The 23067-nt window shown below is 43.7% G+C and overlaps 3 protein-coding genes across 8 annotated transcripts in view; 2 read left to right on the top strand and 1 right to left on the bottom strand.

Moving 5' to 3' along the window:
- hk2 (hexokinase 2) overlaps positions 1-6220 on the bottom strand; it is a 29875-nt gene extending 23655 nt beyond the window's left edge. For 2 of the 4 annotated variants that reach the window (XM_028995115.1, XM_028995116.1), the window contains exon 1: positions 4862-5061. In XM_028995115.1, the coding sequence (XP_028850948.1) occupies positions 4862-4924 (63 nt within the window). In that variant the 5' untranslated portion in view covers positions 4925-5061. Of the gene's footprint in view, positions 1-4861; positions 5062-6137 lie in introns of those variants that run through there. The other 2 variants (XM_028995118.1, XM_028995117.1) reach the window with 2 other exon arrangements.
- A 934-nt stretch (positions 6221-7154) lies between these two features.
- Positions 7155-10108, top strand: figla (folliculogenesis specific bHLH transcription factor). Its single transcript, XM_028995120.1, has 4 exons — positions 7155-7375; positions 8097-8255; positions 8400-8489; positions 9807-10108. The coding sequence occupies exons 1-4, from the start codon at positions 7160-7162 to the stop codon at positions 9984-9986; spliced, it is 645 nt and encodes a 214-aa protein (XP_028850953.1). The 5' UTR covers positions 7155-7159; the 3' UTR covers positions 9987-10108.
- Positions 10109-11041: 933 nt separating this feature from the next.
- On the top strand, positions 11042-22640 carry add2 (adducin 2 (beta)). 3 transcript variants are annotated; one of them, XM_028996687.1, is made up of 15 exons: positions 11042-11272; positions 14552-14749; positions 15552-15693; positions 16942-17093; positions 17178-17258; positions 17629-17778; positions 17932-18075; positions 18193-18291; positions 18389-18565; positions 18776-19021; positions 19482-19598; positions 19676-19762; positions 19892-20033; positions 21072-21158; positions 21654-22640. In XM_028996687.1, the coding sequence occupies exons 2-15, from the start codon at positions 14600-14602 to the stop codon at positions 21908-21910; spliced, it is 2031 nt and encodes a 676-aa protein (XP_028852520.1). In that variant the 5' UTR covers positions 11042-11272; positions 14552-14599; the 3' UTR covers positions 21911-22640. The 3 variants fall into 3 exon arrangements, with proteins under 3 accessions (XP_028852520.1, XP_028852518.1, XP_028852519.1); XM_028996685.1 differs by lacking the exon at positions 21072-21158; XM_028996686.1 differs by lacking the exons at positions 11042-11272; positions 14552-14749; positions 21072-21158 and adding an exon at positions 15164-15341.
- The last annotated feature ends 427 nt before the right edge of the window (positions 22641-23067 follow it).

The raw sequence follows: 23067 nt of genomic DNA, 5'->3' as shown, positions 1-23067 counted from the left end.
CCTGTGTCGTCTAGTATGAACATGGTAAGTCTGGTAAATTGTGTAGTAGAGAATCCATGTACCACACTTGATTCTCCAGCCTATCCCACAGATGTTTACCAGATTCTGCCTAAAGGTCTATCTGAAAGAACAGTGAATTCATCAGTGAATGGGATGGGAATAAAAAGTATGAAAAGTTTGAACTATACAGCACTGAACAGGTTAAAATAAAGCAAACAATTAATTCACCTTATAGAACAGGAAAGTGGAAAGGTTTCTTTGGTGTGAAACATTTTGCATTTTAACTATTAACAGTAATTACGTGTTCTTCCTTGGCCTATTCTTATTTTCTAAATAAAATTCTCTCTAATGGCCCCCCATGTTCATGAACCAGGGTGCTCAAGTCGATGTTGAAGTAGGTGGGAGGTGCACTGATTTCTCCAGGGTCTGGATAAAAGGTGAATATCTCAGTATGAAAAGCTATTGTTGAACACTGAGGCATTTCAGACTGTGGGTTTGCGCTGAAGTAATCTGACATTATTGCAAACAGCTCGTGCAATTTTCCACATTTTACTAAAACTGAAAACACAAAGCAAATAGTAGCGATAATCTCACGAACGAAGTATTTCCAGAGCCCAGCAAAGACTAGGTTATATTGAAAATTATCATAATATGAACATATGTTGTCATATTAGAAATGTAAGGATTTGATCAATGTGGATAACAAACAACGAACAAAACTGATTGTGTTTGTTGTGTATGAGGCTGGTTTGCCACAAACCAGAAAGAGTGCCCATGCTGACCCATTGTACATTAAGTGGGTGGATGTGTGTTGATTTCCCACTGCGTATTAGAGAAATTATTATAATGGTTTATCTGTGTATATGTACAGCTAGGGGGACACAAAAATAAGTTTTAAAAATGTCCAGAATCTGTGATTGTGGGTAAACCTGCGGTCATGTCCTAATGCCACCTAATCATACTCTGCACAAGGGCAATGATTTAGCCTAAGACTGTGATCAAGTTTTTATGAGATAAAATAAAGAAATATGATCACTGCCTCATAAACATGCCGCTAAACAGTAACACCATTTTTTTTTATAAAGATAAAGACCTGTGTCTTCAGTGTACCCATTGAATAAATATACCAGCACTAGTCCACAGGAAGGAACTGAAGTAAGACTCTGAACCCTTGAACAGCACCAACCCCCCTTCCCAAGCCTGGCTGCATACAGAATCTTCAAATATCAAATTATATTAAGAAGAAAAAAAGATGGGATTTCAGGTATGCAACTCAGTTTTAGTTATTCCTGTAATTTCCCTCTTTGTCATGCTGTGGTGAGCTGATACCGTCTCACTGACAGAATGGGCAGCTATGCTTATAACAGGACTGCCACTAGAGTCGATTTGAGAGTGTTCCGCTGCTCACTTGGCCAATCAGGTACTGACATTGGCTTGTGAAAACTGCAAACCACATTCTGAATGGTACATCTTTCGGCCCACATCACAAAAAAAAAAAAAAAAAAAAAAAACCCTGAAATTTGCAAAACAATGAAGTCCTCCTGTCTCACTCTGGCCCTGTTTAAAATGCACCCATCCCTTGTGACAAACAGTGAATACGTCTGAGGATTCTGCATTAAATATGCCATAGGTAATGCTGTGGAATGATATTTTCTTCTACTCTTTGCATATCAATGTGTCGCATAGCAACTTGAAATTCCCCCAACCTGCATAAGCTCTCCTCAGTTGCGAGGAGCATGAAGATGCGGAGACGGAACTTTTAAGCAGCGCCCAGTCTAAGGTAATGAGGGACCGGGTACAGAGTGGCGGGAAAGCACATGCCAGCGTGTCACGTCCACGTGCATCCCTTCCTAACACTGACGACTGGTGAAAAACATACTTAGCAGGCGAGAGAGCAGGAGTGAATGCCGTGACATTTTGTCATGAATGGGTCCACGCCCCTTTTGGTGCCACTTCCATCACAGCAGCATTCCAGGGTGCTGGAGAACGCCGAACTGCCAGCAGTCATCTGTAGTGCGGTGCAGGCTGACGGCGTAAAAGAGGTTTAAATGCGCTCTCAGCACCTCGCCCATCTCCTGGCGCCGCCTCAGCACTCCCTGTTACCGACGCGGGGCAGATCAGTCACCACCACGCTGCCTCTGCTGGAAGGAACAACTCCCAACACTCCCTGCTTTGATTTTTTCGGTCACACTTGTCGGCTCCTGGACGCTGATTTTCAATCATTTCCAGCAGAATTGTTCCACAGAACTGCGACTGTACAACATGCATTCTGCCACATAAATAAAGTCAAAGTGAAGTGATTGTCACATATGATACACAACAGCACAGCACATGGTGCACACACAATCCTCTGCATTTAACCCATCGCCCTGAGTGAGCAGTGGGCAGCCATGACAGGCGCCCGGGGAGCAGTGTGTGGGGACGGTGCTTTGCTCAGTGGCACCTCGGCGGATCGGGATTCAAACCGGCAACCTTCTGATTACCGGGCCGCTTCCTTAACCACTAGGCCACCACTGTACCTCAATATCGTTTTATTTATTTAGAACTAATACTCCTATCAAATTGTACAGAGGCTTACATACACTCACATGGGCATGAACGTAATGATAACTTCGGGCTTCCAATGGTTTATTTCAACTCTTCTTTTTACGAGGTGGAACGATTGTGAATCATATCTTTAATGATTAGATAAGAAAAAACAAGAATTTAGTACTTTCCAAATTCCTCACAGTGTCAAAATTATACAAACTGACTCAACTACATACACCCACCCTTGTCCCTTAGCAAGTTGCACGATGAGCTGATGCCTCAGGGATCCCTCAACAACCTTCTTGTTGCTCTGCTGAGCAAAATTAGTACACTTCATATAAATGTGTTGATTTTGTTCCGTTAATGTCTTTCCAATTACTGACGTTTAAAATTAAGGAATCTTTCTGAAAACCAAAGTATTTTGCAAATGACAATTTCACAATGATTGTGAACGGCCTTTTTTTGCTTAACCTTAGCAGCTCCTGAGGTTTGGTTACTCCGGCTTGGAAATTCTGAGTCATAAGCAGAAGTAGGGTGGCCACCTAGTCCACGTCAGGGAATACCAGGATTTGAAAACTAGCAAACTGGGAAATGAACCGGTCGGACCGGTTTCTAAGCAAAACTGACAGATCCATCCATCTGTTTTCAATAAACAATGGTGACTTACAAATTGATGATCCGAGAGGACCAATGAGCATACAGCATCTCTGACCAATCAGGCGGGATTATATATATATAAAAACACCTGATCTGGTGTCACAGAGTGTCATGTGCTTTCCCATCACAGACCTTCTGAGGGACAAATGTCACACACTACATAGAACAGCACTCTTCAGGCGGGGCATCCACAATCCACCGGCAACATGACACCGGCAAGGAGAAAGTAGCACAAGGCGGTGAGCGCGGGGGGCCGGCCTCGCCGATAAATGCTCACGGAGCAGGAACGGCCCCCACCCGCTTCACACGAACACCAAAGTGACCGGCTTCCCTGCTGCTTATCACAAACGAGAGAATGATACACTATCAGCCTGACAAGCCAAAGAAACACGGACCAAGCAAACAAAGTCGCGATTAAAAAGTGCGCAAGCCGAGCGCTGCAACATAATAGCCTCGAGTCGGTAAGGGGAAACCGCGGCACAGAAAATCACCCTGGGTAGGAAGCTCAGCCGAAGGTACGGGGAAAATCGTCCAAATTGGACCGAGTAAGTAATGTGCCAAATCTAATTATATTGTGACTTTGCTTATTGCTTTAAATAAAGACTGTCTGGCCCAAAAGTCATTGGCTGAAAATGTACACGGCAGGAAAAGGTCTCCTGGAGAACTTCTGGGTTTCGTGGGGTCTCGACATGGGTCCAATATCCGCGTCATCAGCAAGCATCTCACGCACAGACGTTCATTTACATTTAGAGCATTTATCAGACGCCCTTATCCAGAGTGACTTACAATCAGTAGTTACAGGGACAGTCCCCCCCTGGAGACACTCAGGGTTAAGTGTCTTGCTCATGGACACAAGGGTAGTAAGTGGGATTTGAACCTGGGACTTCTGGTTCATAAATGAGTGTGTTACCCACTAGGCTACTACCACCCTATTAGTTCAGAAAGGCACCCCGAGCGGACCTTCCGACCTGGAAGAGCGGTCGCAGTCTCAGCACCAACATCTCTTTCAGAATTTCAGATAATCTAGTTTTATTATTATCTTAAAAAAAAAAAACAGATATAAAAGGAAGTAAAGGGCACAGTGAGAAATGCCATGAGGCGGGCACACCGCGCGATGGCACATAGTCTTGTGGAAGGGCAGAGCTCGGGTTTCAGCTTCTGGGAGGCCTTGTGACAGAGTTCACCCCAAGGGTCACACCGTTTCCCCCCCAATTTGCTCAATTCCAAAACAACAATAACAATAAAATCAATAATAACTACAGTCAGAATATTTCCATAACACTCCATGGGTCTGATTAGCTTTATAAAGGCCAACTTTTCCTGGCCGACTGTGACGAGGTTCCGTCTTGACAGATTCTCATTCATGAAAACGCGGAAACGGCTCCGCGCCTCTGACGTCACGCCGCTCCAAAAAAACTACAACGTATCATCGTAGAAATAAAAATAACAAAACCAAGCAGGGGGTCTGGAGACAACTCAAACGTCCGACGAACTTCAAGCTCGTAGAAGTTGTGCCACGTTTTTTTACACGTCTGGCAGCGCGGTGACGCCGCTTCTTCGGTAACTGATGTAACATCCAGTCTCAGCCTGTTCCGCCACACGTGTCACGGCTCCCGATCAGACTCCGCTATCGTCAACTTAATACGAACTAAAAAAACGAATACGAGCTACTCACTTTCTGCACCTGGTCGTGGTGAAGCTCCGCTAGGTAGTACGCCAGGAGATGGGAGGCGATCATCGCGCTCGGCGTATCGGCTGCACACGCTGGACGGACGGACGGAAAGAAAGTTGCCGCCGACTTCCGACCGACTTCACCCCTCCTTCCCGACCGACTTCACCCCTCCTTCCCGACCGACTTCACCCCTCCTTCCCGACCTGGACGAGCCGCCGCGGCGTGATGCGGGCGGAGACCGAGTGGCGCGCACGGAAATTTGATCTGTTTTAATCCTCGCGTCACGGCGGCCTCGGGGCTATTGGTCCGGGGGAAGGGGGGGTGTTCACCGCGGCGTCAAAAACTACAGGGCGCGGAGGACCCCATCTTCACCTCCATTCAGATCATATGGCCCCGAGGAGACAATCAAAAGTGCGCTCCAGACGTTGGAAATGGCTGTTAATGAATGAAGGGATTGTGGAGAGGCACTGTTGTTCTAATCGTGATCAGAAACCCATTTCAATGATCTTTGTAGATGCTGAACATAGTTACAAAGAAAAGTAAAGACGCGGTAAAACACACCTGTACAATGTCTGGTGCGCCAGTAGATGTGGGTTACACTACATCGTTTTTTCAAACTTTGCCAATGTCAATTTATCAATTTTGTTGTGTCATTTCTTTTTAATTAAAAATAATTCGTTTTTTTTCTTTTTTATTGAAGACAAGGACATTTCTAAACTTTTGAACGGTGGTGAATGTTAATGGCCAGTCTGAATTCACTAGTGTATACAAAGACAAAACCCCACTTATTAATCATAGAAGTCACTCAGTGTAACATTATGTAATATTGTAACAATGTAGACCTATTGTCAGGAGACCTATTGCTATTCCTATGCGTAATCATATTGTTCACACTGTTCCAATGTGCCTTCCTGACGAATGTGGTCACCCCGGCAGAATCAACGCAACCCGCGAGGCATCTGATCACCAGATTCCAAACCCACCATGCCGCAGCCGCTGCATCAAAAATGACATTCCACTGACCACACCTACAGGCCCTACGTAACAGGAACAAGAACCGAACACTTTCAGGCAGAAGTATGTGTGGTTAGCTACTGGTGACAACATTAATCCTTCCATTCTTCTCTCCCCCTCTTCCTTTATGCCTTTTACACGTTGTTGTCCTGAGCTCACGCATCTTTACAAGCACAACAGGCCATTGTTACTCAACGAGATCTAAGAAAGAACCTAAGAACTTAGAAACCCTGATGAACCATTTCAAATTCCGCACAACACTCACCATTTGTACTCAGTCGGACGCAGCGGATGGGCTGCTTGGACACACACGGTCGCCGTCTTCCATTTGCCCGGATCAAAATGGCCCTAAAGGATAAAGCCGGCATTAAAGGATTAGCTATTTATAACTCGCAATTGAAACTGTGGTACAGGAAGATGCCAACATTTAAAAGTACCATTAAAAAAACCCTAACAATTCCACACTTAAGAAAATATTAAATTTAAACAATAGGGCATCCGGTTTAAAATATGGTATTTGCAATCAGTTTTTGATTGTTCGTGAACATCCAAGAACCATGCATAAACGAGTACAATTAAATAATTTTTACACATATAATTTTGATGCAGCCATTTACATTTACAGCATTTATCAGACGCCCTTATCCAGAGCGACTTACAATCAGTATTTACAGGGACAGTCCCCCCCTAGAGCAACTTAGGGTTAAGTGTCTTGCTCAGGGACACAATGGTAGTAAGCGGGATTTGAACCTGGGTCTTCTGGTTCATAGGCGAGTGTGTTACCCACTAGGCTACTACCACCCTTTTTTTTAAAAACAAATATAGCACAAATATAGTAAAAAGCCAGTGTTTATTTAGACCACAAGGAGTTTAAATAAGACATGCATAAGAAACCACCTTTTAACGTGTCTGGTTAAAAAGTGGCAAAAATTGAAGAACGCGCATTGCCTGATAACATTTGCCTGGAAAGGTCAAGAGGTCACAGGTCAATTGAACATCCTTTCCTGTCCGTAAGGCCCAAACCTAGAGGACAGGGGCTGTGTGAGGACGGGGGGAGACCAGGGGAGCCCTGGTCTGGGAGACACTGACACCTAGCGGCGAGAACGGAATCCTGCATCCTGCACCCCACCCGGGCCACCCTAATGAGGTGGGATCACCTGCCTGCCCTCCACACACCTGCGGCCGTTTCAGGGCGATTTCCCCACCTGTACGACCTACACGCTGTGCCGAGGAAATATTATTTTAATAATACGTTTGTTCCCCTGCTGGTTAGTGAAGAGCGTTGATATGACGGGCAGGAAGATAAGCGCCGTGTTAATGACGGTCCCGGAGCGGGAGTTGATGGGGGAGGTTTTGTTGCGGGAGAGCGGCGAGGCTGTGCTGCCCGTCCACGTCAACATTGTGAAGCTGCACAAGGCGGAGGACGGCACTTACGTTCACACGGAGGACAAGGACGACGCCGTCAAGAAAAGGCAGCTGGCGAACGCGAAGGAGAGGTTGAGGGTGAGCGCCGCGCTTCGTGGGGTGTCCGGGGAAGGCGGGTGTTGCCAGGTGCGCGGTTTTCACCCCTCCTTTCATCTAACACCTCCTTTCATCTAAGTTGCAGATTCCAACTTTTCCCAACATCTTGTAGCCCATCTCCTGCCAGTAACTGTGACAATGTTGCCTTAGAGCCTAGAAAGTAACCTTTGAGCGTTATAACCTGCCCTGTAATCTTTTTTTACCCCCTCACAAAAATTTTAAGTGAACATTTACTTCTTTTAAAAACAATTAATTGAATGTTACCTGTGAAATACATTTACATTATTTATCAGACGTCCTTATCCAGAGCGACTTCCAATCAGTAGTTACAGGGACAGTCCCCCCCCCTGGAGCAACTTAGGGTTAAGTGTCTTGCTCAGGGACACAAAGTGGGGTTTAAACCTGGATCTTCTGGTTCATAGGCGAGTGTGTTACCCCTAGGCTACTACCACCCAGTAACAAATATGTTACTGACTGAAACATCCCCTCTTATTTTATGCATGATGGGTCATTATATTTGTTTGCCATATTAATAAGTTTAGATCTTAACAAAACATATTTTTTAAATAAATATGTTAGACGCTCCACCTTTGCAGCATGTGTTCTGGTAGTCACCGTGTGATTTCAGCGTTTATGCTGTAATTATAGGCAAATTCCTTTTTTTCCTGTATCTTGTTTATTTAGAGGTGTGTTCTCTTCTCAGGTTAGGAGTCTGAACACCATGTTTTCCCGCCTGAAGCGTATTGTCCCAGTGATGCCCCTTGGACGAAAGCCCAGCAAAGTTGACATGCTGAGGGCTGCCACCGAGTACATCCGCCTTTTATCTGCTGTCCTGCATGACGCAAATAATAATAATAATAATGTGAGAGCAAAAGACCCGTATGTAACAAGCCAAATCAAACCTGGATCTAGCTTTGATATTCAAATTGGCCGGTTGAGATCCCTGTCTCTTATAATGATGGAGATTTAGTCCTTCTGTGTAAAAATGACACTCTTTGATCTCTAGATTACAGAGACTGCTGAGGATTTCGTTGGAAGCGTGAGCAGCTATTCGAATCCCGAGTTCTTATACAATGACCTCTGGAGTGTAGAGGAGGTAAGATATGTTCTCTGTAGAACATCCTCTGGTGGCCCCGTGTGACTGTAATTTGACACTAGCGACCTGCAGATATGAGGAAGAATCCCACGAGGCTGAGCGAAAGAGACATGGTGATGCCATAGTGAGAACTGAGGAAGGGTGGAGAAGTGATTAGCCTGGGCGGGGTAGCAGACTCCTTCGGCCGCACACCCAGCTGCTGCCTTGGTGTGGGGGAGGCATGACAATAAAGCAGAAGCACCCTTCCTTTAAATATGGGCTTGACTGGAAAGGTCCGATTTCAAGACTGCAGAATGGCAGACCGATGGGAACAGCAGGGAATAATAGGAAGGGAGCAGGGTCTTTAGGTGCTGAATCAGGGGAAATGGCGGATGATAAAAGACTTCAGGCTTGCAGGAGATTCTAGACCGAATGTGGACTAGAGTTCAGAAGAGGAAGGAGCTTAATATCTGTTCTGCATTGGATCAGGTTTTTGATGTCGACCTTTTATTCGGCAAGGAATAAACACGTTCGTTGTTCTACTACTTGAGAAATCTCCTGCCAGCGGGTTTTTACTCCAATCTGCACAGGTCTCTGCAAGGATATTAATTATCCAGACTTGTAATGAGAAGATTCTGGCATTAGAGGACTTTCATTTAAATATTTTGATTCTTTGTGCACAACTGTCAGGACATATTGTGTTACATTGCATTGCTGAATTGAATCAGAGCAGCATGGTTCCTTGAAATCGACCCTTTGATTATAGGAGTAGCAATTCGGTTAGACGTCTAATCAAGCTGTCCAATTAATTGCTTGTTTGCAGGGTTTCTACAAAAAAAAAAAAGACTTTCCATACAGACTTGTAAATGGAAAGAGCTGCTGCACTGATATGGATTAATTATTTTTTAGCTTGGGGGTACATGGTCTATTAATCAGAGTTCTTGAATTAAAGCTGAACTATTATATGTTGTATATGTTTTGTGATGTCCACTGATTTAAAGAATGGAAAGAAAGAGAGGACTAAGGATCTGGCCCTGAGAGCAGTCAATCATCACTATGAGCTGCTCCCATTTTAAGCTTGGTTTGTAAAAATGTCTTACGGCTGTCAGAAATGATTTTTCCTCTACAAGATTCAAAAATGTCGCAAGCAGTCATTTCTTTAAAAGATTGTATACTTGATATGACATTAGTGAACGCTCTCCCCACGTGGCATGTCTTGCGTAGCGCTGTGAACATCATCTCTCCAAAAGGAAATGCTTTGTCTGAACGCCTTAATCTGACTATTGCGTTCTGATAATGCACGTTTCTGTGTTTTACATCACCGCGGCTGATGTGCAGATTTTGGAGGGAGTGACTGAGGGAGTGGCCGTTTCTGCCCCCGCGGTCACAGCAGAAATCAAGACTGAGGTTGAAGATCTGGGTAGCGTGATGATGCATCCTTGTCAAATGCCAACATACCAGTACATAGTCCAGCTGGGATCAGCAGATCAAGCCGTGGTACTCAACCCCTTTCTCTGAAGTGTGTGCTGTGACTAATTTATTCTATTTTCTGTATTTTGTTTCAAGGATGCTGTCATCTTTCCTGTGTGTAGTGTGAATTTCTCCCATTCGCTCAAAAACAGAGGGGGGATTGAATAAAATGGGACCCTTTGTGCTGGGTCCATAGGGGTATTCATGTGATTAATTTGATGAATGTTTTTTACATTATTTTTCATATTAAACATATTTTCTTTAATTTAATATACACAAGAGGAATGTTTTCTGTATGCGAAAACAGTTTTTTCATTTGCAAATGTAAATTTTTTTCTTAAATTATAATAAATATAAATTGCATCTATTTTGAGCTGGTTTATTTTGTTGGATAAATGTTTTTATGTAAACCAGTAAAATATATGTATGTTTTCCCTCGAACTCACCACTGGGAGGAGCAATTTTCAGAAATCCGCGAACAAAGACTAGTGTTTTTTCATGAACCTTTGTTGTCCATATATATATATACTTTTGTAAATGCCATTTGATATTAGATATGCCCAGCCTATAATAAATTCATTAGTTAATAAAATCACGCGAGATCTGGCTACGGAGGAGCGGTCATACCGCGTGGCTATGCCTCCTCTGGGACACAACCCGACCAACACGCGGGGAAGGCAGCACGATTTCGTGTTAAACTGCGCTGGATAATTCCGGAGTTGGTTTTGAGCCGAGTGCTGTGACGTCCGCGAACGAACGACTCTTACCGAAATGTCCTTTTGCAATGAATATGCTGAATTGGTTCGTTTCAGCGATTGAGTCATTTATCTTTTCTAGATTCAGATTCAATTGAGTTTTACGATGTAAATCAAGCACGCAGGTAAAACTGAATGCACAAAAATTAATAATGGACAGGAAGCAGATAATTTATGTGATTTTTTTTGTTTGATTTCCTTTTTTGCGATGTCTAAATTGCTTCCAAACAGAACTGTTTTTAAGGTGCAATGATAACAGACTCCGATCACAACGATCCGATTGAGAGCCGAATCAGAAGAACCGGCTCGCTGAAACGAACCTGGACGCCCACCTCCACCAGAGTCACGGAGGACGCGGGGCTGGCAGGCGTGGCAGGCGGGTGGGCTGGGCCAGGCTGCAATGAAACGCGAAATAATATGCGTTAAATAATAATCAGTCATCATCGTTGTAATAATTACAATACTGCCAAAGGCAGAAGCGGCGTGCCTGTCCACTTCCGTCCCGCGTGGGATTAACACCGAATTCCGCTATTGTGTGTTTCGATGCTCAGAGGACGAGGCGCCGGAGGATGCTGTAAGGTAAGCGGCCGTCACACCTAGAGACCCAATTCTGTTTCGCCGCCGCCGTTAGTGTTTGATTCGGTTCCGCACCATTACGCAAGACATTGCGCAGAAATGGGCTATCACATATATATTTGCATTCGATTAGTCTTTTTATGCCACCCTGTTTGATTTGTGAACGCACTCGCGGGCCGGGATTGGTGGGTGGCAACAAGGCTCCGATCTCGAACCGACACGGTGTCGGTGTGGTGGTTTCAATGTTGCGTTCGATCCGTGGTCGTGTGCAAAATTGCGAAAGTGTGGTCACAAGCGCGGATGCTCGTGTGTTGTGCTCACCTTTGTTTTCAGTCTCCCCAACACATGGGCCTGACGGTATTAGTTCTACGGTCTTATTACCATTTTCTTTCCAGAATTGCTACGGCTGCTTATTTTTAAACGCCTACTTTTGGAGGAAGAAATGTGTTTATTATTCACCGTTTATTATTTGAGGAAACCCGCCGTCGTGCAATGCATTCTATCATGAACGGTGTGCATTTTATCACGACGTGCAGCCGCATGGAAAGCACGAAAGTGCTTAACCGCGGTCCGAACGCAATTTCCTGTGCAATATGATACCGAGGACAGCGATCGGCGTCTGGTCTCCACCGGAGTACAGCGGGTTAAATCCCTCCCGCCTGCCGCGCCGCGCCGCTCCGCGGTGCTGATGCTGCTGCAGCCTTGTTGCTAGGCAGCCGTGCGCAGGCAGCTGGGCGGGATCAGGGAGGCACCGCCAGCTATTGTATGAAAGCACCAGGCCTAATGGACCGGGCGAGATGGTTGGCACGTTGTTTCATATTTGAGAAGATAGGATGAAATTTCCACATACACAATTTACAAAATGTTATTTACTTTTTAATAGTTATTAATTGAAGCGTGCAGAAGCAAGACATATTTTGAGCAGATTCATTCACAACTTCCTTTTTTTGTGAGGTGGGTGTGTAAGTGTGTGTGTCTTTCTCTCTGTGTGTGTATCAGTGTCTCCTAAGAACATATGAGACCTTTTATCCCCTCTGGGGAAAACCGTCTCCTGTCTGAGCACAGTCACCCGTGAACTCTACAGTCTTCATTAGCTGGGAAGCCATTCTGCTGTTATTGATCTTAGGTGACGTTATATTAATATACCAGGCAACTGGAATAGCTATTTTTTGCACCACCTCCCCATTTTAACCTGTGCATTGTAAGTGTAAGTGATTATAGTGTAATCACTTATGTAATAAGCATATTTTATGCTTTTTTTTTATTTGAACGAAGTGCATCAATGGATGTGTGCATGTTTAAAGCATGCTTTAAATTCATCATTTTAGAAAGAAATACTTGTATGCAGGTTGAACTGAATTTCATTGTACTGGGTTCAGTTGTGTGGAACCATTTGGCTGGGAGTTCTGGGTGGACATATGACAGGCTTTTGCTCACACATTTGTGTCATTCTGCCATCCTAGAGAAAATGGAGATGAGGGTAAAGGGGTGGGGTTGTAAATGTTTGGAAATTATTCAGAGAGAGGAGTCAGACGTGACCTTTCACCTGAACTTCATTTTAAATTAATGGAGCCACTGTAGCAATCAATGGATCCTGCAAACCTTTGTATACCTGAGTCTTTCACTGGGGCTTTTATTGAACATGGGACATGGGACTGGAGCAGAAAAGAAGACCTTGACAGGCAGCCTTCGAAGTCGCCGGCCCGGCTCTGTGTCTCCGAGGATAACGGATGATGGGGCAGCTCCAGCGCGTGGAGCAGAAAGGAGGATGTCAGGCAGCCAGACCATTCAGACGCCCCAGTCATTAGAACCCTCCCCAGAGAGAGAGCTGCTGTCAGCCAGAGCTCTGAGCAGCTGAGCCTCCACTAAGCTCCTTCTCATGGGCTGGTGGTCTGGACAGAATCTGCTCGCTCGACGCTCAGTTGGACGCTCAGAGCTGCTGTATTTTCAGTGATGCTGACATTCTGTCATTGTGGCTCTACTGTGACGGTTCAAACCATTATTCACTTTTATGATTTGTTCAAATTATATGCTTTTAACCAATCTGAGACAAGGCATGCTATGTAATTTCCCCTTTTTACAACTTGCCATGGTAGGCTTATCCTTGATGTTAATTGCAGTTTATTTGGCCTTTAGCAGAAGAGTGAAGAGTGTTGATCTTCATTGGAAAATGAAAGGTCATTAAAAGAATACAAATTGCTACTGTTAACAATAGTAAAAAGTTGACATAAATGAAACAGTTACAGGCTTGCATGCAACAGCCCACGAATGCAGAACAGAAAAACATTTCTGGTTCTTTGCAGAAATTGTGTTAAATGGTCTGATGATTCAAAACAGACTTTGTGAAGAAATAAAGTGAAGAATGGCCTAATCCCAGCTGTAAAATAAGGTGGAGGACTTCTCAAAGAGAGCTACAACGGTCTCACATGTACTGCTGTGTATTCTTCGGCCTTGAAAAACATTACACTGCTGTTGCATTGGCAACAAAGAGGTTGTATGATGATGAACAGTCTCCAAGAATTGTGGCATATGGGGGTGTTGTTGAGAACAAAACATTTGGTTTTCACTGAATACATTTGCTTAAATTAAATGTTGGAATTTTTTCCCCGGTTTTTCAGCGTGAGATGAATTTTCATTTGGTTCTGTACACGCCCAAATGGTTACTTATTTGATTTGGTTCCACAAAATGTTATGTTACACAATTGCTAGCATAGCTCTAATGGCTTTGCCTTGGTTCTAAGCTGCTATTATAAATTGATCTGCTCACTTGTGGCAGTTACTGAGTAACACGTCAGAGCTTTGGGTGTGGTGACTTACATGCTATCTCTTCTTTGCAGAGTAGTGTGTGTGTGTGTGTGTGTGTGCGTGCGTATTGGTGAGGTGTAAACACTTTTCATTGGCTCTGTTCAGCCCTGTCCTATTAATTCTAAGTGATAATATTATAGGACCAAACCAGAGGATGATATATTCTTCATCCAGCTCTTTCAATTCTGTTCTTCAAATACGTTTGCAAACATATTGTGTCTGTGTTTGTATGGAAATGCTTACGCATCGCTCTCCATTCTTCCTAGTTGGGGTGGGTTGCTGCTTTGTCAGACAGTGAATTAGAAAACATTCTAGAACACTGGCCAGCATTTGTCTGTAGGGTTCTGAACTTTAAATGGGTATATATACATACACGCATACAATGTGTAAATGTTACATTAACCATACAGTTTTTGCTCCTATTGAATTGCTCTTATTTTGGTCATTGAAAGAAACATGTTTCTTTTTTCTCCTCAGCTGATGCCCCCTTTTTTCTGTGCTGGCGTCCCCCTTTAAGCTGAAATCATGAGCACCTTGCCCAGTCCAAAGGACACGCCCGGGCTGCAGAGCCCCACTGATGTGGAGTCTGTGGACCCAGACACCATTCAGTCCCCCCTTCATTCCACCCCCAGCACTGGCCACAAGAAGCGCATCTCCAGTCTCCTCCAGAGCCCTGTGAGTACATCATTTTCACGTTTATTGATTAAAACGACGCTCTATTCCACAGTTCATTCCATTCACTTTGTACAGGTTGTCGTTTTTTTTTTTTTTTACTGAATTCATGATGTTGTGGATCAGCTGAAGTTTGTTGAACCACCAGGCTGCTCTGAATCAAACTCTGAGTTTCCTGCCATTACATTAATTGTAAACCGGAGATGTGGATTACTGTCAGCGGATGTCTGATAATGGCCTGTGGGGCAATCAAAGACAAGAAGTTCACTCCTCCTCACATGCCCTCTGCTGGCTCTTCCGCTTCTACCGTGTCACCTTTTAATGTCCCGCCTCGTTCCCTCTGTGCCCGCTCCCTTCCCCCTCATTAGATGGGCAAAGATATGATTATCTCCACAGCTCAGATTTAATCTGTTCTGAATCACCACTTGACAGCTGCAGCTACACGACGGACGGCTCCACCACAGAAAGGCAGAGTGTGGGTGGGGAAAAGGAGAGATAAAGTATAGGGAGTAGGAGAGGGGCCGAACGGTAGTAGAACAAAATATACACTAGACACAGGGAGCAATGGACGGTGGACCGAGAGGCTAATGAAAAGGTGAATTTAAAAACGCCAGGACGTTCATGTGCTTGCAGTATCTCATGTATTTTTGTTTTGCAGGCACTTTAGCTAATGCGATTTCTCTTTGCTGTGTGCTGAGTGTGCGTTAGTGTACGTTTTATCCATATGTCCATGCACTTTACCTGTACAATTTGGCATTACCGGGCACTCATGTTAATGCATCCTCCACCCGTGTGTCTGTGTCAGTCTTTCAGGGAAGAACTGGACGTGCTGATCCAGGAACAGATGAAGAAGGGAGGAAGCTCTTCCAGCTTATGGGCTCTGCGGCAGATTGCTGACTTCATGGCGTCTCAAGGCTCCCCGGCCGTCCTGCCAGTGTCTCCTTCAAGTAGGAGTCAAAAATAACACCATTGATAAAAATGTCTAAAACTCAGTTTGCAGTCTACTCAGTGTGGGTAGTAACTCATTACTGTAAAATTATTATTTTGCCCTTTTTTGAGGGTTTAAAGCAGATTAAAAAAAAAATACAACTTATGATTTGCTAAAACATCTGATTAGATTAAAGCATCAATCCTTTCAATTATTGATTCATAATTTGTTATACCGGCTACAATGTTTGCAACAGATTACTATGTAATAAGTAATGTTATTACTATTTAAAAGTGTCCTGAGTAGTGTGTCCAACACTGGTGTGAGGATGTAGATCTTTTACCTGACATGTATATATACAGACACGTGGCTGTATTTTAGCAGTCCTATACACATCAACCAACAACCAACATCATTTCAAGTACGTATTTAGGCTGTGTTTACACTGTCAGGCCAATTCAGATCTTTTTGCAATTTTAACAAATTGGATATGAATTGGATCTGTGTAAATGTGACTAGACTAAAAAGACAGATTGAATATCCCCACACAATCATAAAAGTGTGATAATTTGTATGATTTGTTGCCGTAATACATGTTCATGCGCAGGCCACCGTGGTTCTCAAACTATTTTGTGACTCCCCTCATCAACATTTACATTTACAGCATTTATCAGACGCCCTTATCCAGAGTAGTTACAGGGACAAGTGTCTTGCTCAGGGACACAATGGTAGTAAGTGGGATGTGAACCTGGGTCTTCTGGTTAATAGGCGAGTGGCTACTACCACCATCATGCATTGCCCTATTTCTTTGTCATTCATTAACGTGGTGTGTGGTGCCTTTTTCACATGTGGAACATTGGCAAGCATTGACCTGGTGTAAAAACAGAACAAAATATATATTTTACATTTAAAATTTTATATAAATGTAAAAAATGTAAAGAATACCAGAAATGGGCCAAAAATCTGAACAGGGTATGAAGACCTGCAGTGTAAAGTCAGCCTTAATGTCAAATGGCTGAGCTGAGCAACTGCCCAGTCAACACTTTCCTGTTCCCACTGCATTCCTGTACAACAGTGAACAGCAGAGTGAACTTGTGACGTTGGTTAATGTACCAAATGTACCAAGATCAACAAAACCTACACACTTTAAACACCTTCACCCTCTCTAGTTATCTGGTTGGTGTCATAATTAAGATTTACTGGATAATAAACAGGAGCTGATATTTTAATAGGCTGATATAAAATTTGAGTGTTCTTGTTCCTCCAGCTGTAGCCATGGTCACTCCTATAAACGACCTCCACGGATGGGAACCAGGCTCTATGGTTAAGGGGGAGAGGCTGATGCGCTGTAAGCTGGCCAGTGTGCATCGTCTGCTGGATCTTTACGGCTGGGCCCAGCTGAACCACACCTGCCTCACGGTGAGAAACCTTCCGCCTCGTGCACCGTCACATGCACTCTTTCATTCCGCTCACACCTGATTGGCCGACTGCTCTCCCTCGCAGATGCGCGTGAGTAAAGAGCAGGAGCACTTCTTGGTTCTGCCGGACGGCCTGGCGTATGGAGAGGTCACAGCCTCCAGCCTGGTGAGATTCCAAACAACAAAGAATGCTTATTTATTTATTTATTTATTTATTGCTAATAATTGCTAATAAATAAATGCTGTAAATGCTAATATAGTTGTGCTTAAACAGTAAAATTGTATTGAAAGGCTGTTGTGCTTGGAGAAGAATGCTGCTGAAAGACAAACATAGACACTACAATAGTTATGTTCTTATTTTAGATGTTCTGTACATAATTTAGGGACTTTAAATAAAGGTGTAGAGCTGCACAATAAAATTACATTATTACATGTAGTAGTCAGAAAATGTATTATGCTACATTAAGTTGTGGGAAAATATAAAGCTGTGACAGATGATTCACAATTTTGTTGCTCATTTCTCATTCTGTGTCCAGGTAAAAGTGAACATCTTAGGAGAGGTGGTGGAGAGGGGCAGCACCAACCTGGGCATCGATCTGGCAGGGTTCAGTCTGCACTCTGCCATCTACTCCACCCGTCCGGATGTGCGCTGCCTGCTGCACCTTCATACACCTGCTACTGCTGCAGTGCGTCATGTCTCATGTCTATAGATATATATTGTACTACAGAAATGCAATGGAGTTTCAAATGTCATGTTAAATGACAGCTTGCAAAATACTACAAGAGCAAATTAATCAATAATTTTTAACATTTGAGCTAATGACTGGTATTCGATACAGGTTTCTGCCATGAAGTGTGGCCTGCTGCCTCTGTCCCATGAAGCTCTGCTAGTGGGTGAGGTTGCATATTATGACTATTATGGAGTAATGGAGGAAGAGGAGGATAGGGTGGAGCTGCAGAAGAGTCTGGGCCCAACCTGCAAGGTAGAGATTATATATTTAAAATGCATCTAACTACATTTTACATGATAAAAATGGGTAATTACTGCATCTGTAAAAAACATTGTTCTGGTGACAGTTGCTTGACTTTTTGTTGCCAAGGTCCTGGTGCTAAGGAACCATGGCATTGTTGCCCTGGGAGAGTCTGTAGAAGAGGCTTTTTACACCATCTACCACATCCAGGCAGCCTGTCAGATTCAGGTGATCATTCTGAATGATAAATGAGGTGAAAGAAATGAAAAAGATGTGTATAAGTCTATGGATGTGTATGCTATGGGCGTGTGTGGTGTCCCGACAGGTATCAGCTCTGTGTAGTGCTGGAGGCGAGCAGAATTTAATCATGCTGGACCGTGCCACTCACAGACCCAATCCCACAGGTACTGTGGGCTGGGCAGGGTCCACCTTTGGCCCTATGCATAAGAGCCGACTTGGAGAGCATGAATTTGAAGCCCTCATGAGAACATTGGACAACCTGGTAAGACATTTAAAGGCGTCGATTTGAACAATTACCAAATTAAACAGCTTCAAAGATTTTTAAGATTAGTCAAGCAGTGGTGATCTTATTCCATTTATGAAGCGTTAGAAGTTGCTGGGCTTCATATGTATTAAAACATCTATGTATTAGGAATAATACATAAATACGTACTCTTCCACACATATTCCACATACCGCTCCATCTTGACAGGGGTACCGCACAGGCTATGCTTACCGCTTTCCGGTGCTGCTGGAGCGCTCCCGGACCAGGAGGGAGGTGGAGGTGCCAGCCACCGTCACCGCCTTTAACTTTGAGGAAGAAGGGGTGCGCTCCCACCCTCGCCTCCAGCCCCACTCTCATCGTCAGCAGCAGGAGAAGACGCGATGGCTGAACACCCCCAACATGTACCAGAAGGTCAGCCAGGAGGAAGCCAGCCCTGGACATCAACGTACAACGGTGAGGAGATCAGACGCGTGTGAACTTCAAATGAAGGCCTATGTTTAATTACAATATAGACATTTTATTGTGCACGTTTAATGTATATAATTTGTTATGTTTAAAAAATATGTGAAAAATGAGAATCTAGAAAAGGCCAGAGATGAGTATGAACTAGTGCAGGCAGCCGGTGAGCCTTTGCATCAGTGGGAGGGGCCTTTCCTTCTGTCCCCACTCCCTGTACCTCCTACTGTCTCCTCTCCCTCCATCCCTCTGCATTGCAGGGGAAAGACCAGTTTCCATGCCGGACACTGCAGTGCTTCTCCTGCCCCCTGCTGGATTATATCTTAAGATCATTAAATGTTTTCCCTTGAATAAGAATTAATGGCACAGCTTTGCATCATCGGTCCCAATGACATAAATAGATAAGTGTGCATGACACAAATGCAATTGATGTCATTCCGTAAAATTGTGTTTCCAGTGGCAACGGACAGAGGAGATTACACAGAGTAGTGGCACGGCCATTAAGATTGAGAACCCCAATCAGTTTGTCCCACTTTTTACAAATCCCCAGGAAGTTCTAGAAACAAGGAACAAGGTAAGCCTCCAGAGACCGTTCATTCTGAAACCCACACGGGGACAGAGACATTCTCCTCACACTTTCACTGTGTTTAGATCAGGGAGCAGAACCGGCAGGACATGAAGTCCGCCGGGCCCCAGTCGCAAGTGCTCGCCAGTGTTATCACAGACAACAGTCCGCCGGTGAGTGGGACCAGATTCTTTTTTAAATTCATTCAGTCGTTTACACATTTCGTCATATGTTCCTCCAGGAGGACCAAACCTGTAATTTGTTGCAATCCGGCAAATTGATGAATGTATTTCTGCATTCAGTCTCCAGAAAAAGTAGACGGCCCTCCACCGCAGCCCAGCACGCCTGAGCCTGAGCCCCCGAATCCCTTCAATGAGCTCACAGACAAGGCATTAGACGAATACCGCAAAGAGGTGCAGCGGAAGCAGCTCGGCTTGGTGGACGGTATGAACATCTTCTGAAACCACTTTGTTTGTCTAACTGTCACTCACCACTCTATACTTGATAATGTCTTTTCCCCTCTTCTGCACTCACTCTGAATAACAACAGTGGCAACCCCGCCTGTTGAGCAATGGATGCAATATCAGACTGATGGCATGAAAAGATGGTGATGGTAGCGTAGTAGGTAATGAAGTCCAGTCAGAAGTCACAGGTCACAGTAGGACACCAATTCACAACAATTCAGTTTTTCCCTTGACATAATGTTCACTGTGTCAACTAGCCAGCAACTTATATACAGAATAGAAGGTTTCACTGTTGTACCGCCAAATTTAGTGGGTCCCTGAATGACAATATTGCACTATTGTCATTATGGCAAATGACGTGTAGTGTGGTTTATACCAACAGTGGGGCAATTACTGTTGTGCACTCATCTCAAAGAAATCAGTCTGTATGACTCAAGTTTCTAAAATTTTATTTCTTAGGCAAGGAAGCACAATGTGGTTGCAGAAGCACAATGTTTTCATGTCCCATGACGTGAATTTTTTATTTTTATTTACTTTTATATTGGTCTTAGTGTCCGCTAATACTGTAAGTCATTTTCTGAAATTCAGCCTTGGTGCAGAATTACAGCCACTTTTAGCCAGTCCCACAATGAGGTGGGATGCTCCGTTTCTGTGTGTAGGGGGGAGGGGCTTTTTTTTTTTAAAGCATGAGAAAGGGGAGGTAACCTTTCCCCTTACGGCGTCATAAGAAGCCAAATTCCTAATCTGACCATCTGAGCTGTTGCTCTTTGAGTGGCAATGCAGAATGGCCAAAGCACTCTTTATACACATTGCCACTGCAGGACCACAGACAGGCCATAGACAGGCTAAATAATCTCATGTCATGGGACCTTTAATACTCATCAGTGTACAACACCACCCTGTTTCCTTATGCCACACCAATAAGGTTTATTATCAGGTGTATTATACACACCCCACCTCTCGTCTGTAATTCCCCACACACTGTATCCCATCTCCTACTCGTATGTCTGTGCACCAGGTGGGGAGGAGGTGGTAAATGAGGTGGGTACCCCGCCTGCTACCTCCCCCACAAAGGCTCCTACCATCTGCAACGCCCTTACCACAGGTGAGACTTAAATAGCATGCATGAACTGAGCACATCTCCTCCAGCTCTTGTGAGGCAGATTCTCCACACCCCTGTTACAAAAAAAAAAAGAAATAGATGAATCTCTTCTCCCAGACTCTGGGGCTGTGTTGCAAAAGCACCTCAGCTACCAGCAGTGATTTAATTTCCGGGCAAATCCTTGCAGCAAATACATTGTCTATTTTACCTTCCAATGTAACAGGGGTATCTGCTCTGAGATGAATATTGCATCTTCTGTTTGTCTTTCTGGCTTCGTCGGCTATGTCTCTCTCGACTTCTGTATAGGGATTTCTTCTGCTTCTGAGATCTTGTCTCACCAGAAGATATTGAGAAACATGGCAAGATGCTTTGCTGGAGCATGTTCAGTGTCCCTTTTCAAAAGGGAAGAACGTTTTCATACTATTTAGATGCAATTGTTTAACTGGTTCCTTTCTTTGTTTCACTGCTCTGTCCACCACTCACCACTCGACGACCCAGAAACCACCAAGGAGGCAGTGCAGAATGGCAAAGAAGAGGACGAAAAGCAGCAGGAGGAACTGGAGAAGGGCATGAAGGCTCTGTCCACGAACGACACCTCTGCACCCACCGCGCCACCCACTGCACCGCCCAGCAAACCTGCGGGTGTGACCCCAGAAGGTTCACCTTCCAAATCCCCATCAAAGAAGAAAAAGAAGTTCAAGGCCCCGTCCTTCTTGAAGAAGAGCAAGAAGCAGAAGGAGAAGGTTGAGACCTGAGGGTGGACACCCCCGAAAATACAGACAGTGATTCACTGACACCCTGACTCGCAAACACACGCTCACACGCCCCTCTTCTGCTGCGAATGTTGTAATCACTCATACTCACACCCTCGTGTTACCCGTCCAGTCATTTTGGGCATAGGAACATAGTTCATAGGAACATTTTGCACACATTCAAAAAGGAAACCTCCAGTTGAACTGCAGTGGCGTTCTTGGTTTAGCACTAATTGCCTATCCCTGCTGAGTATAATGATGCACTTGTCACAAATATATAGAGAAGAATGTTACACTAATAAGCATCCATTGTTTACTTTGATTGTCAGCTAAGTTATGTATGTAAAATATTGTGTAGGCATAAACATGTGCCCTGATTCCACTTTATTCATCTTTATTTCAGAACTTACAGCAGGGGTCAGTTGACTTCAAAACAAGGACAACTTCACATTTCGAACTACCAGAACAACAAATACTTAACATTAAAGATCAAATTAGATTATACAAAATCATGTCTCAATTCTGAAAAGCATTATACATTCCATGTTTTTTTCTTTAGAATAATTTGTATGCAAACAAGAATTTCTTGACAGTTTGTAATTATTTTTATGAACTGTAGTTATTGTTTAAAAGCTTTTGTGTGTATATCTACTGTTTTTTTATTTTCCTTTTTTTCACATCATACTAGAATGTACAGTGATACCAATCATTAAAGTGAAATCCATTCCAATCATCTTTCAGGATTATTATTGAGTGTCATTTGATGGTCATTTTAAACAAAATATTACATCAGCCTAATTTCAGCCTAATCAGTCTTAACTACATTCATTTCCAAAGTATCTGTATAGAGCATTGTTAAAACAATGTTTAAATGTTGCTTGTTTGGCACATGTATCCATCTGGACATTATCATTTATTAATTTAAACCGTGATTCTGACTTAATTAGTTCATTTGCATTTTCGAACATCCACATTACTACACATTACAATATGAGGGGTGAAAATAGGATATGTTGATAAATGTAGTATTTTATTGTAAAAGATAAGTACTTCTAATATTTACACAGAAGAAATTAACATGCTTTTTTCTCTCTACAAACACACTTTACATCCACTTGGGCCTTTGACCTCCTTTACCATCACCGTACTTTTTCTTGCTC

This window comes from Denticeps clupeoides, chromosome 11 (genome assembly GCF_900700375.1).
Source record: "Denticeps clupeoides chromosome 11, fDenClu1.1, whole genome shotgun sequence".
In the NCBI taxonomy this organism is placed as follows: Eukaryota; Metazoa; Chordata; class Actinopteri; order Clupeiformes; family Denticipitidae; genus Denticeps; species Denticeps clupeoides.
Note: the sequence above shows the minus strand (reverse complement) of the source record. Positions and strands in the feature narration are given on the sequence as shown.

What these genes read in the sequence shown, in the direction of transcription:
- figla (XM_028995120.1), top strand. Translation starts at nt 7,160, where the DNA reads ATGACGGGCAGGAAGATAAGCGCCGTGTTAATGACGGTCCCGGAGCGG. An exon ending in ACGCGAAGGAGAGGTTGAGG is followed by an intron (nt 7,376 to 8,096) that starts GTGAGCGCCGCG and finishes TTCTCTTCTCAG; the next exon opens with GTTAGGAGTCTGAACACCAT. An exon ending in ACCTCTGGAGTGTAGAGGAG is followed by an intron (nt 8,490 to 9,806) that starts GTAAGATATGTT and finishes GCTGATGTGCAG; the next exon opens with ATTTTGGAGGGAGTGACTGA.
- add2 (XM_028996687.1), top strand. Translation starts at nt 14,600, where the DNA reads ATGAGCACCTTGCCCAGTCCAAAGGACACGCCCGGGCTGCAGAGCCCC. An exon ending in AGGTCACAGCCTCCAGCCTG is followed by an intron (nt 17,259 to 17,628) that starts GTGAGATTCCAA and finishes TTCTGTGTCCAG; the next exon opens with GTAAAAGTGAACATCTTAGG. An exon ending in TGAGAACATTGGACAACCTG is followed by an intron (nt 18,566 to 18,775) that starts GTAAGACATTTA and finishes CCATCTTGACAG; the next exon opens with GGGTACCGCACAGGCTATGC.